The following is a 12,913-nucleotide window of genomic DNA, read 5'->3' on the forward strand; positions in this document are numbered from 1 at the left end:
GCTTGAGCTCCCTCTTGCCCCGATCGTGTCGGGGAGTCGGGGGGGGCAAGAGGGAACCAGGCGGAGAGAGGGCAGTTAAGCGCAGTGCCTGCGCGGAAGGATGCAGCTCGGGCGACTTCGTTGTGTGAAACGAAGTTCGTTGTACGGATCAAGACATAAAGTTCGTTGTGCGCAGCGTTCGCTGTGCGAGGCGTCCGTTATGCGAGGCACCACTGTATATATATATATATATATATATATATATATATATATATATATATATATATATATATATATATACATACACATATGTATGCACACACACACATACTTTATATGTGTGTGTGATATTTTTTTTAAAGATCCTTCATACATATATATATATACACACACACACACACATATGAGATTTAAATTGGCGGATTTAAAATCCAATGGAAGCATTGGATTATTGCAGTTATACGGACTTTAGATGATGTTATTTCAAATGGTAAACTGCTTGATTTTTCACAGTTGCAACATAAATATGGTCTTAATAAATCACAAAGTTTAAGATGGTTGCAACTGAAGCAGGCTATTCAGGAGGGGTTCCCTGAATGGAAAAATCTCAATAATCAGTATAGTCTGGAGTTCTTATGCTTTCAAGTGGATTTTTTGGGACACCAAGCCGCACAGTGGTATAAATTGATATCTGGATTTAAGAATAAAAAACCAAAGATTGGTCTTAAGAGACATTTGGAGCATTGAGATTAAGCAACAAATTTCTGCGTCTCAATGGCCACGAATTTGGTCTTGGAGAATGAGATGTACAGTGTCCGCATCTATGAGACAAACTTGGTTCTTTTTGTTACAAAGAGCATTTTGGACCCCAGTTCGATTATAAAAGTTAGATAGCTCTAGGTCTAATAGATGCTGGCATTGTAATCACCAAGCCTTCCGTCTACTCGTTCAATCTCTGGTATTAAGCATATTAGACTACTGCAACATTATTTACCTGGGATCCTATAAAAATACCATCAAACGTCTTAGAACAGTCCAAAATGCGGCCGTCCGCCTCATTTATGATCTCAAAAAATACGACCATGTTAGCCCCTACTACACCAAACTCCATTGGCTTCCAATAGGGGCAAGGATCATCTTTAAGTTCGCCTGCCTCTGTTTCAAAACTCTAACAGGATCTTCCCCAATCTACTTGTCTGAGCACCTTGAAATAGAAGGCCCCTCTCGCACACGAAACGCCCACCTATTCACCTTTCCCTCCCTAAAAGGCTGCCTCTACAAGAGATTCATTGATAGAACCCTAGCATTCCAAGCGTAAATGTATCACCGCTATAATATGTAACATCGCTGTATACGTACAGCCTCCTCTTTAGTATATGCCTTTTTATTACTGCTATTTATGTAACATCTCTGTAAATGTAACAACACTATAATATGTATCATCGCTGTAAATGTACAGTCTCTTCTATTGTTAACCGCATTGAACTTCCATGGTATTGCGGTATACAAGAATAAAGTTATTATTATTATTATTATTATTAATCTCGAAGCAGGGACCTTAGATCATTTAATATTTTATTGTCCCTGTATCATGGCCTTTTGGAAATCAATTTGGTCTCAAATAAATTGTTTATTAGAAAACCATGTAGCATTATCATATGATACAATTCTGTTTGGTATGTTAATGAGAACAAAAAGTCAAATTTTTTCAAACAGTAACAAACTTCTATTGATTATGACAGGAGTCACCATGCAACATATCACCAGTAATTGGAAAAATTACAATAATCGTAGCTATATATTCTGGTGGAATTTGTTTGCCACATTTACAAAAAGGAAAGAATAATTGCTATACAGAAAGGGAATAATAATAATTTTAAAAAGATCTGGGGCCATTGACAAATTATTGTAATGATTAGACATCATTTTCCACTGACAGTATATTTATACATAGGGGGGAGGGGGGATGGTATAAAGTTCTATTTAAAGGTTTAATCAATAGATAAGAATACAATATTTATATGACATTTTTGATTGAAATATTTGTGGGAAGGGTGGGTGGGGAGGGAATAAATTTATGTATTTACGATGACAATAGAAAGAAATTCAAGTAATGTGTAAAAGTTTTAAATGATGTAATATTGTGTACTTGTTGTAAGATGAAAAAATGAATAAAGAATTTGAAAAAAAAGGGATTTTTAAAAAAATCAAAGTGTGGAAACTTTTTGAACACTAGACTTTAAGGGTATGAAGAATAATCTACATTGGGGTATTATTTGAGTTCCATAAATGCTTCTGTTTGACATGTTTGTTTCATTGATTTGATTGTTCAATGGCAATGTTTAACATGTTTGTTACAATTTCAGAGAACAGAGTTGTCCCTTTACCTCTCCTTCACATGTGTTGCTATATGGGGCTATCGCATGTTTTGGTAAAGGCTTGGGGGGGGGGGGGAGCAGTGGAGCCCTGATGGGGGAGGTTGCCCATTTATCCAGTGTGATACATCTATCTACGATAAAAGATATTAACAAGGTAAGAACCTAATATCTTTATAAGATGATTCACTTACACAGAGAAATAAGAAAGGAAGGGGACATAGTATTAATTTAATTCCTCAATATTCAGATGAAGCTCACTTTTCTATTACTGTATTTCATTAGATGTTATCCTCTACTATTCAAGATAAATTTTTAGAAGGTTTATTTTAGAAAATTTGTTTCTTTCTCTACAATATCGCTAAAATCAGACCCTTCCTTTCTGAAGCAGTCCAGGTGACAAGCGACAAGGGGGTATGGATGAGGGTCCTAGCAGGTGCACTTGTCCAGAGACACGGGGACAAATCCCCGCAGGAACTAATTTTCCAGTCCCATTCTTGCAAGCTCTGTCCTCATCTGCACAAGCCTCAAACACTTTAAAATCATAAGTAGCAACATTCTAGAGCTCCGATTGTGATGTCATAATGCCTCATTCCACCAATGCCTAAGCTCCGTCCTCATCTGCATAAGCCTCAAACACTTTAACATCATAAGCAGCAACATTCTAGAGCTCAGATTGTGATGTCATAATGCCTCATTCCACCAATGCCTGAGCTCCGTTCTCTTCTGCACAAGCCTCACTTTCAAATCCTAAGTAGCAACATTCTAGATCTGAGATTGTGATGTCATAATGCCTCATTCCACCAATGCCTAAGCTCCGTCCTTATCTGCACAAGCCTCAAATGCTTTAAAATCATAAGTGTTCAAAGCTTGTGCAGTTAAGGCAGAACTTATAGGAAAGGGGCAGGGACAGCGACAAAACTCACGGGGACAGGAAAACTGAGTTCCTGCAGGGACGGGGACAAAATTGTCCCTGTGTCATTCTCTATCCAGAGTCACAAGGGGCTGAAGAGGGAATCAAACTCACAACCTCAGGGTGCTGAGGCAGCTACTCTATCCACTAGGTCATTCCTCCACACCCTGAATATGAGTTTGGGTTGCACTCACCACAAACAGAAAATCCAGGGTATTCCTCTTGAGCTTCACCTCTTCAAAACTATTCTCTTTAGAGGTCTTGTGCGTGGCTTTCTGATGTGAGATTTCTAGTAGACTTTTCTCGCTTTTTATTGAACAGATCACGGTGTTGAAGCTGTGCTGCTGGAGAGCTCTGTGAGCCACTTTCCAGTAGTCAGATACTACCAGAAAGAGGGCAGTCAAAAACAAAAAAAGACAAATAAGAGGAAGATCAATCAAACAAGCTCTGTCATCCAGACTCATCCCCCCATACATAAATACACCCCAAGACATTAGCAACTGGATCTAGGAATATGTAACAATACTGATAATATGGGAAGGTTTCGTTTAATATTTGACATGAATAAATGGATCCATTGCCTAGATAAGCCAGTCTATAAAAACCAGACTAGTGATGTTCTCAGTTAATCACCAAAACTGCATTCTTGCTTACTGAAATGCTATGAGCATGAGTTATCAAACCTTTTCCACTGTACATATATTTTCATACTGACAGACTAGAAACAGGTACAGCCTGTGAATATACCTGCTAACTGTATTAGGCTTATAGGGATAATATTAAAAAGGATTTATCTTGTGTATGTTCCAATGTATGTTGTAAAAAAGGCTTGTTACAAGATAACCCCAAGTATACATTAAGGAAGGGAGGAATTTGGGCAGAATGTGGGAGGAGTAAACGTACACCGCCAAATTTTAGTTGCAATTTCAGCTGCTTTTCTGCTGATATCTTTTAAAGACACATGGGCGCCTATGGTGGTCATTTTAGAAGAGCTACAAGTGTTTGAGATATACATAAAATGTTCACTGTTCCCATTTTACAAAGCTGAGATATGCACATCAAAAACCCAGTTCAAGCAAATGGCAAAGGGAAGTAGTCTGGGTGTGTTTTGGGCAGGGAACAGCATGGCGGGAAAGGGATGGACCTGTGTTAATCATACAGGTTTTTTTGTGTTTTTTCACTCCATTCTTCTGCCTACCTAACAAGCGAAAATTTTTTATGCCAATGATGTCTAAATATTGGCTCACCCGTGACCTGATGCTTTTTCTTTCATCTTAGTAAGTGCTCGGTGGCGATAGTGCAATTTGTTTCAGTGGAGAGTAATTGTGTTAGATGCCTAGAAGATATACATTTAATCCCCCATTTCAGAAGGAGAATGAACATTGAAGTCCTAACAGATCAGCATCAAGATTTCCACATTTAAGTTTTGGCAGACTGCTCCTATTAGAACACAACCAAAATTGGCCGCTCTGTTTTGGTAGAAACCATAATCGAAACTGCCCCCCCCAAAAGCCCAACTCCCTACCCCCATCTGACCAAACAAAGCCTTCTCCCAAGCCCATCCTCCCAGAGGTGGTTCCACTCATGCTTCCACTTCCCATGATTCTCTGCCACCCTCCATCCTGACCAACCACCCACAGACCCTCCCCAGGGCTACCTTAAGAAGCCAGCGCTGGTGGTTTAGTGGCCTCTCCAGAGGCAGGAACGATCCCCACTCATTCCTGCCCTTTGCCGCTGTTCCATCAAAATGGCTACCGAGACTTCCTGTGGCAGCCTTGTGAGACTGCTACGGGAGGTCCTACAAGCCATTTTGTAATTGGAACCTTCATAAAAATAGGTAAAAAGAAGCAACATAAGGAAAACAGTGCGTATTAATGCCCATAGTATGGAAAATAAGGTCTCTATCTACGGGCTATGACGGAAGAAGCTGGACACCAGTTACTGCTCTGTTTGCTCCTTACATTGACCTGTGTTGAATGCTCTATTCATGTGATAAGAGTAATAAGCCTTTGAGACTCTTGACAAAGGTACCGTATAGACGCTGAAACACTGTCAGTGTCGAGTCTTCGCAGTGTTACAATCAAAGTATATCTTGAATTTTACACCCATAGTTGAATCATTGACATCTTATCCTCACAACTCTTCTGTTGTTCTGTTCTCTTCTTGTTGGTGAGGCCACCTTGGGCTTTTTTCTCCAGTGCATTTATCAGCACTGCATGAAGAGGTGGTAAGTACAGCCACACTATCAGCAATCCAATAGCGCATCTGCTGTCAAACAAACGTCCATGGAAGTGCTCCAGCCTGCTCTGCCTCTCCAACACTCCCAGACTCCTTCACCTCTCGACTCATAACAATATAAGCATTGCCATACTGTGAAAGATCGAAGGTCCTATCCTATTTCCAACAATGGCCAATCTAGGTCACAAGTACCTAGAAACTCCAAAAGAGTAAAACAAATTTTATGCTGCTAATCCTAGAAATCCTAAGTCCATCTTAATAATGGCTTATGGACCTTAATTTTAGGAAATTATCCAAACCTTTTTTAAAACTATGCTAAGCTAACTACTTTTACCATATTCTCTGGTAATGAATTCCAGAGTTTAATTACACAATGAGTGACGAAATAATTTCTATTTATTAGCTTCACTGCATGCCTCCTAATCCTTGTAATTTTGGAAAGAGTAAACAAGTGATTCTATCTGTTCCAATCCACTTAGTATTTTAAAGCCCTCTAAGTCCCGATCTCCTCCTTCCATGTAGTAGTTTGTCTGTTCATAGGCAGATAGTCTCCCACTAGAAGTTCTAAATGCCTAAAATGAGATAAACTCTAATTTATAGTTTTATAAAATATTATTTATTCATTCATTCAATTTTCTATACTGTTCTCCCCATGGAGCTCAGAACAGTTTACATTAATTTATTCAGGTACTGAAGCATTTTTCCCTGTCTGTCCCAGTGGGCTCACAATCTATCTAATGTACCTGGGGCAATGGGGAGTTTAAGTGACTTGTCCAGGGTCACAAGAAGCAGCGTGAGTTTGAACCACTGTGCCATTCTTATCAAGCTGAATAACATGGGCCAGTGCAGTAAATGCGCCAAAGCCCATAGAGATTTAAAGGGCTTTGGTGCGTTTGCTACAAAGCACTCACTAGCTTGGCTTGATAAATCTGCTTTGTTGTCTTGTTATTAAAATAATTTTTGTTCCTTCTGAAGAAAACCAAATGTTGTTGAAAGATGCCAAACTCAGAGCACTTAAAATGTATGTCCTCCTTTTAAGCACACCTGAAATAGTCAGAGGAAATATAAAATATTACCTTCACCCCGATGCTGTAAATATTTTCTGGCTGGTAAGCAGTTAGTTGGAAATGATCCATTTTCATTAAGATAAAACCAAGCGGTACTCATTGTTGCTGCTGGTTTACTAAATAATTCAAAATTGAAGTAATAGAATTACATTAATATAACCTGAAGCAACATCTTTATAAACAGATCTACTGTATATATATTTTGACCTCCAATGTCCTGAATATCATGATCAATAGGGATTAATGCAGGGATCTCAAAGTCCCTCCTTGAGGGCCGCAATCCAGTCGGGTTTTCAGGATTTCCCCAATGAATAAGCATTGAAAGCAGTGCATGCACATAGATCTCATGCATATTCATGGGGAAATCCTGAAGACCCGACTGGATTCCGGTCCTCGAGGACCGGAGTTGCCCATCCCTGACATAGACACTCTAATCCAGGGGTCTCAAAGTCCCTCCTTGAGGGCCACAATTCAGTCGGGTTTTCAGGATTTCCCCAATGAATATACATTGAAAGCAGTGCATGCACATAAATCTCATGCATATTCATTGGGGAAACCCTGAAAACCCGACTGGATTGCGGCCCTCAAGCAGGGACTTTGAGATCCCTGGATTAATGATATCCAATGAGAATGAGCACTTGCTCCTTTGTCTACCTATTAAGATGTTTCATTGTGTTATATGAACAGTGTTAGCATCATATCTATATTATTAGAAAGTTCTAAGTGTGCCTATTATAGGGCTCCTTTTACAAAGCCGCGTTAGCGGTTTACCGCGCATAATAGCACGCGCTAAACTGCCGGCTGTGCTAGCCGCTACCGCCTCCTCTTGAACAGGCGGTAGTTTTTCGGCTAGCGCGGGGGTTAGCACGTGATAAAAAGTCACGTGCAATAAAGCCGCTAACGCGGCTTCGTAAAAGGAGCCCATAGTGTTTTATTGGTATTATGCTATCATCTTACGTATCATATCTATCTTACACAATAAACAGAAAAATGTAAATAAATATGGGCATTCGAACGAAGAACTCGATGAAAGCTATTGTATGGTAATCGGTAAGTACGTACACAGTAATAATCAGCCACACAAGGGATCGACGCATAATCACTGTATTTTAACGAGCAGAGTACAAGTGACTATGTGAGATTGCAAATTGCATGTGTCACACAAACAGAGGACTTTCGCATAAGCATTATAGCTACACTAATACACATTCTTTAAAACATCTAAAAAGATAAAGATATGTACAGAAAGCATATAAAAGAGCGAAGATACAAGTCATAAAACTTTAGTAATAAATGCATAGTCATAAAGCACTTGTAGTATTGTTTAAAAAAATATATGTATACTGTATCTTGTGTTTAAAAAAAGGATCAATGACAATTTGAGCAGTTTATAAAAAAACAACAAAAAAAAACTATGAAGGATTACTGTGCTGGACTCTGAGGATCCTAAATGGGATCTAATTAATATCAAATTTGCTTAACTTAAGTAAGGTTGCATTTTTTAATGATATTTATGTTTGACTATTAATGCAATCAGAGAATATAGTGCCAAACTTATAGACGTATCTTGTGTTTATGCATAGTTTTTATGTTTCCATGGTAACTCACTAGTCCCCTGAGGAAGGCATTGCTGAAACTGGGGTCCTGGTTGAGCCTTCAAACAGAAAAGATTGGTTCTCCAATTGTACTTTTTTGTTGGACTGTTTCATGATACAGACTAAATAAATGTAAATTAATTTCCTGAAATCAATTAAAGAGGCAGCCCTTTTAATTTCAAGTGTCAAGGAGTTCCAAAACAGAACCCATGCACTGTTACCATCGAACAACGGTGATATGCTAGTTTCACTTGTTTCACAGATGGAACTTCTAAGTAAGACGGGCAAGGAATGTAGGAAAATCGCTCCTGCCCTGCTTAACTGCTAGACCACCAGGCTTTAAAAATTAAGTACAGTGGAGAGGTTCAGGAGGCAGTAGAGAGGCGGGGATGGGTCAGAGTTGGCACTAAACTTGTGATTTTTGGGTAATAGCAGGCCGGCTTTGCCCCTAACTCCCGTGAATATGAAGGGAGATGTGTAAACTGAGATGATGGAAGGGTAGTGGGCACCCTGGGCAAACCTTCAGGCTTACACTCCCCCCACTCCCCTCAATTATCTTTCAGACCCCTAGCCTGCAGCCCCATCCCATAATTTTGATAATTAAAATTCAGAATCATGATCATCACACAAAAATCCTATAAAAATGCATGTTAAAATGTTTGCTGATGGTTTTTTTAATTTGTACAACTGGAGGGACCTATTTTCTTGCTTTCGATTCAGGTTTAGATATATTTGAAGTCGATCTAGTGAAGAGACATACATCAAAGCCCCCTAGAAGCTACTACCCTAGAACAGTATTCTTCAACCACTGGTCCATGGACCAATGCCGATCCACAGAAATTTCCTGCCGGTCCACAAGGCCAGCATGTGCATCAGGTCCAAAACAGTGTGCTTCAACCGCCAGTCCATGGTGCGATCGATGCGGCGTTATTTTCGAGCCAGCTCCCTCTTTCAACTGATTCAGTGCACAAAGCCACGGGCAGTGGCTCCTACGGGCATCGTGCGCCTGAACCGGAAGCCTTCTCTCTGACATTGCAACGTCAGAGGGAAGGCTTCCAGGTGCAATTACTACTATCATGAGGGCGGGGTCTGGGGTGGAGATTGGGTAGAGATGGGCGGGGTCTGGCCCACGACTTAGCCCCGTGTTCTTCAACCGCCAATCCACAGAATAATTCTTTTATTTCTGTCGGTCCATAGGTGTAAAAAGATTGAAAAACACTGCCCTAGACAACTTGCTAGTCTTGTCTAATGATTGGGCCAGCCCTGCCTATAAAATAATGTAAAATTGAATACCTGATACAATATGATCACAAAAATTTTTGGAAAAATCCTCCTGCCAAACTAGTCAAAATATAGTTGTAATAGGGTTACCAATGATTTCTTCCACAGGGTTGAGTCAGTAGCTCTGATTTCCCCTTTGCAGTCCCTAAGAAAAGCACAGGGGTAAAACCCGGGATCGGATCAACCTGTGGGGTATCCAGATCTAGTTAATAACCTTAAGTTATGAGGAACAATTTACAGTCTATCTATAGCAGGGGTGTCAAGGTCCCGGACTCCCTCCTCGAGGGCCGCAATCCAGTCGGGTTTTCAGGATTTCCCCCAAGGAATATGCATGAGATCTATTAGCATAAAATAAAAGCAGTGCATGCAAATAGATCTCATGCATATATTCATTGGGGGAAATCCTGAAAACCCGACTGGATTGCGGCCCTCGAGGAGGGACTTTGACACCCCTGCTCATAATGGAGTGGCCAGAACTTTCACTCCAAAACAATCGTTTTCAGAAACTTGGGGAAAGTAGTTTCAGAGATCTATAAGGAAGTCCTCTATTGCAAAGTCTCCGGAGATCTGCACAGACTGCACTTTTCTTTTAAAAGAAATGCACGAAAATATTTAAGAACTTAAGTTTTTATTTGACTCCAACATTTGTGAAACAAATCGCAACCTTTACAAAGAATAAAATATACCTCTGCACTACTAAGGCAAACCTTTTTTTCACAGCTGGTTAATTCCTTTCCTGCCGACTCCTAAAGTTGCGCCATTTCCCTCTACCCTGGCCGGTTCCCTAGCAACGGGAGACGCTCTTCACTTCCCACTGATTGGCATTCCCCATCAGCAGAGCCCAGGCTTCACCCGGCAGGAAACACTAAACCACAACCCCCGGCGGCCCTAGCGACGTACACGTCACTATGGCATTACCCCGGGAGTTGTAGTTCCCCTTTCAGCTCTTTCCACCCAGAGCGGCCCAGGAACAAACTACAGAGCGTGCTACAGAAAAGGTACAGGACGGACCCGATCCCGCTCGGCGCTACGTCATCCGGCGGAACTGACCAATCAGCGGCGAACAGGTCGAGAAACTGGGGAGCTCTTTGAATCTTCTTTTTTTTTTTTCTCCCCCTTTCCTTTGCCCCCCCCTTCACCACCTCACGGAAAATGGCGACAAGAGGTGGAAAGAACGGGCTGCTGGAGAAAGTAAGGACCGATTCTTTCCTTTGTTTCTGCTCGGGTCGGCGTCCGGTTGGCGGCTCTTCCCCCCACCGTGCTCTAACCGACCGGGGGGGGAGGGGCGCTTCTCACCTCGCTTATAACGCTTCTCCCGTTCCCTTGTAAGGCGCCGCCGCCGCCGCGAAGGCCTGGCGCTGAGGAAAATGGAGGCCCCGGTGGGCTGCCCACGGAGGTGACATAGGGACGTGGCCGCTGCTGGCGGGCGCCAGAGGAGCTGAGGAAGGTGGTCGCGAGCGCGGGCATTGCAGGGAGGGGGAGGGGTGAAGAGCAGCTTTTGACAGCGGGAGTCTCGAGCTGGGCGTTTCCAAGCCCTTAACCGCCACTTTATGGCACGAGCCACGGTAACTTCCGTTCTTCTCGGGACACAGGAAGGGCGATTCCCCCCCCCCCCCCAACAACTTTTGAACACGACTGAGGGGCTGAACTCTACTACCACTATTTCTATTTTCACATACAATAGACGGTCCCTGCTCAGAAGAGCTTACAATCTAATTTAGGCAGGACATTTTAGGGTTGGGGAGATTATGGTAGAGGAAATGATACAGTGGGTATAGTGTGAAGAGGAGCTTTTGACAGCAGGAGTCTCTGGGCACAGGAAGGGCGATTCCCCCCCCCCCCCCCAACTTTTCAACACGACTGAGGGGCTGAACTCTACTACCACTATTTCTATTTTCACATACAGTAGACAGTCCCTGCTCAGAAGAGCTTACAATCTAATTTAGGCAGGACATTTTAGGGTTGGGGAGATTATGGTAGAGGAAATGATACAGTGGGTATAGTGTGAAGAGGAGCTTTTGACAGCAGGAGTCTCTGGGCACAGGAAGGGCGATTTTACACCCCCCCCCCCAACTTTTCAACACAACTCTACTACGACTATTTCTATAGCGCTATACATTTTAACATGCAATAGACGGTCCCTGCTCAGAAGAGCTTACAATCTAATTTAGGCAGGACATTTTAGGGTTGGGGAGATTATGGTAGAGGAAATGATACAGTGGGTATAGTGTGAAGAGGAGCTTTTGACAGCAGGAGTCTCTGGGCACAGGAAGGGCGATTTCCCCCCCCCCCCAAAATTTTCAACACAACTGAGGGGCTGAACTCTACTACCACTATTTCTATTTTCACATACAATAGACAGTCCCTGCTCAGAAGAGCTTACAATCTAATTTAGGCAGGACATTTTAGGGTTGGGGAGATTATGGTAGAGGAAATGATACAGTGGGTATAGTGTGAAGAGGAGGTATTGACAACAGGAGTTTCGGGGCACAGGAAGGGCGATTTTACACCCCCCCCCAACTTTTCAACATGATTGAGGGGCTGAACTCTACTACGACTATTTCTATAGCGCTATACATTTTAACATGCAATAGACGGTCCCTGCTCAGAAGAGCTTACAATCTAATTTAGGCAGGACATTTCAGGGTTGGGGAGATTATGAATGATACAGTGGGTAAAGGGGTGTGTGAAGAGCAGCTTTTGACAGTAGGAGTCTCGGGCTGGGCGTTTCCAAGCCCTTAACCGTCACTTTATGGCACGAGCCATGGTAACTTCATTCTTCTCGGGGCACAGGAAGGGCGATTTTACCCCCCAACTTTTCAACACGATTGAGGGGCTGATCTCTACTACTAGTATTTTTATAGGGCTGACAGGCATACGCAGCGCTGTACATTTTAACATACAATAGACAGTCCCTGCTTAGAAGAACTTACAGTCTAATTTAGACAGGACATTTCAAGACTGGGGAGATTATGGTAGAGGAAATGATACAGTGGGTATAAGTCAAAACCAAATTGCCCCCCCCCCCCCCCCCGTTGAACACTGTGAAGGATTTTGCTCGATATTGAGGAGGGTAGCTTAAGCACCCACACGGCTGACATCTATGGCTGTGCTTTGAATGGGGGCTTGAGTGTGTCAAACTCTTTCACAGCGCACATGAAGTGAGGACTTTTATTTAGCAGCTCCCCATTGTCTTCAAAAGTGGGCATGCTTGGCATTGATTTCCAACTACCAGAGATACCATAGGAGTGAGTGGGATGGAATGAAATGACAGAAAATATATGTAGTGCTTGGTTGGGTTTTTTATTGTTTCAGAAAGTTATTCTGTGACAAGGTTTTTTTCTAATAGCTGCTTATTGTGTGCACTGATGGATTTTTAAGGCTGTAGAGAGGTAGATGTAACTTTGTGTGAGAGCTAGAAAGCATGACTGTACCTCCAAGGTACAGTAAAACCTTGGTTTGTGA

The 12,913-nt window shown here is 42.1% G+C and overlaps 2 protein-coding genes across 8 annotated transcripts in view; one reads left to right on the forward strand and one right to left on the reverse strand.

Moving 5' to 3' along the window:
* Positions 1 to 11,046, reverse strand: part of XRRA1 (X-ray radiation resistance associated 1) — a 147,039-nt gene extending 135,993 nt beyond the window's left edge. For 2 of the 6 annotated variants that reach the window (XM_033948375.1, XM_033948380.1), the window contains exons 1-3: positions 10,745 to 10,876; positions 6,582 to 6,688; positions 3,462 to 3,649 (exon numbers count right to left, since the gene is read on the reverse strand). In XM_033948375.1, coding sequence (XP_033804266.1) covers positions 3,462 to 3,649; positions 6,582 to 6,672 — 279 coding nt within the window. In that variant the 5' untranslated portion in view covers positions 6,673 to 6,688; positions 10,745 to 10,876. Of the gene's footprint in view, positions 1 to 3,461; positions 3,650 to 6,581; positions 6,689 to 10,134; positions 10,659 to 10,744 lie in introns of those variants that run through there. The other 4 variants (XM_033948377.1, XM_033948376.1, XM_033948379.1 and 1 more) reach the window with 4 other exon arrangements.
* SPCS2 (signal peptidase complex subunit 2) overlaps positions 10,527 to 12,913 on the forward strand; it is a 44,094-nt gene continuing 41,707 nt past the window's right edge. The window contains exon 1 of one of the 2 annotated variants that reach the window (XM_033948381.1): positions 10,527 to 10,639. In XM_033948381.1, the coding sequence (XP_033804272.1) occupies positions 10,601 to 10,639 (39 nt within the window). In that variant the 5' untranslated portion in view covers positions 10,527 to 10,600. Of the gene's footprint in view, positions 10,640 to 10,983; positions 11,014 to 12,913 lie in introns of those variants that run through there. The other variant, XM_033948382.1, reaches the window with a different exon arrangement.

Source organism: Geotrypetes seraphini, chromosome 6 (genome assembly GCF_902459505.1).
Source record: "Geotrypetes seraphini chromosome 6, aGeoSer1.1, whole genome shotgun sequence".
In the NCBI taxonomy this organism is placed as follows: Eukaryota; Metazoa; Chordata; class Amphibia; order Gymnophiona; family Dermophiidae; genus Geotrypetes; species Geotrypetes seraphini.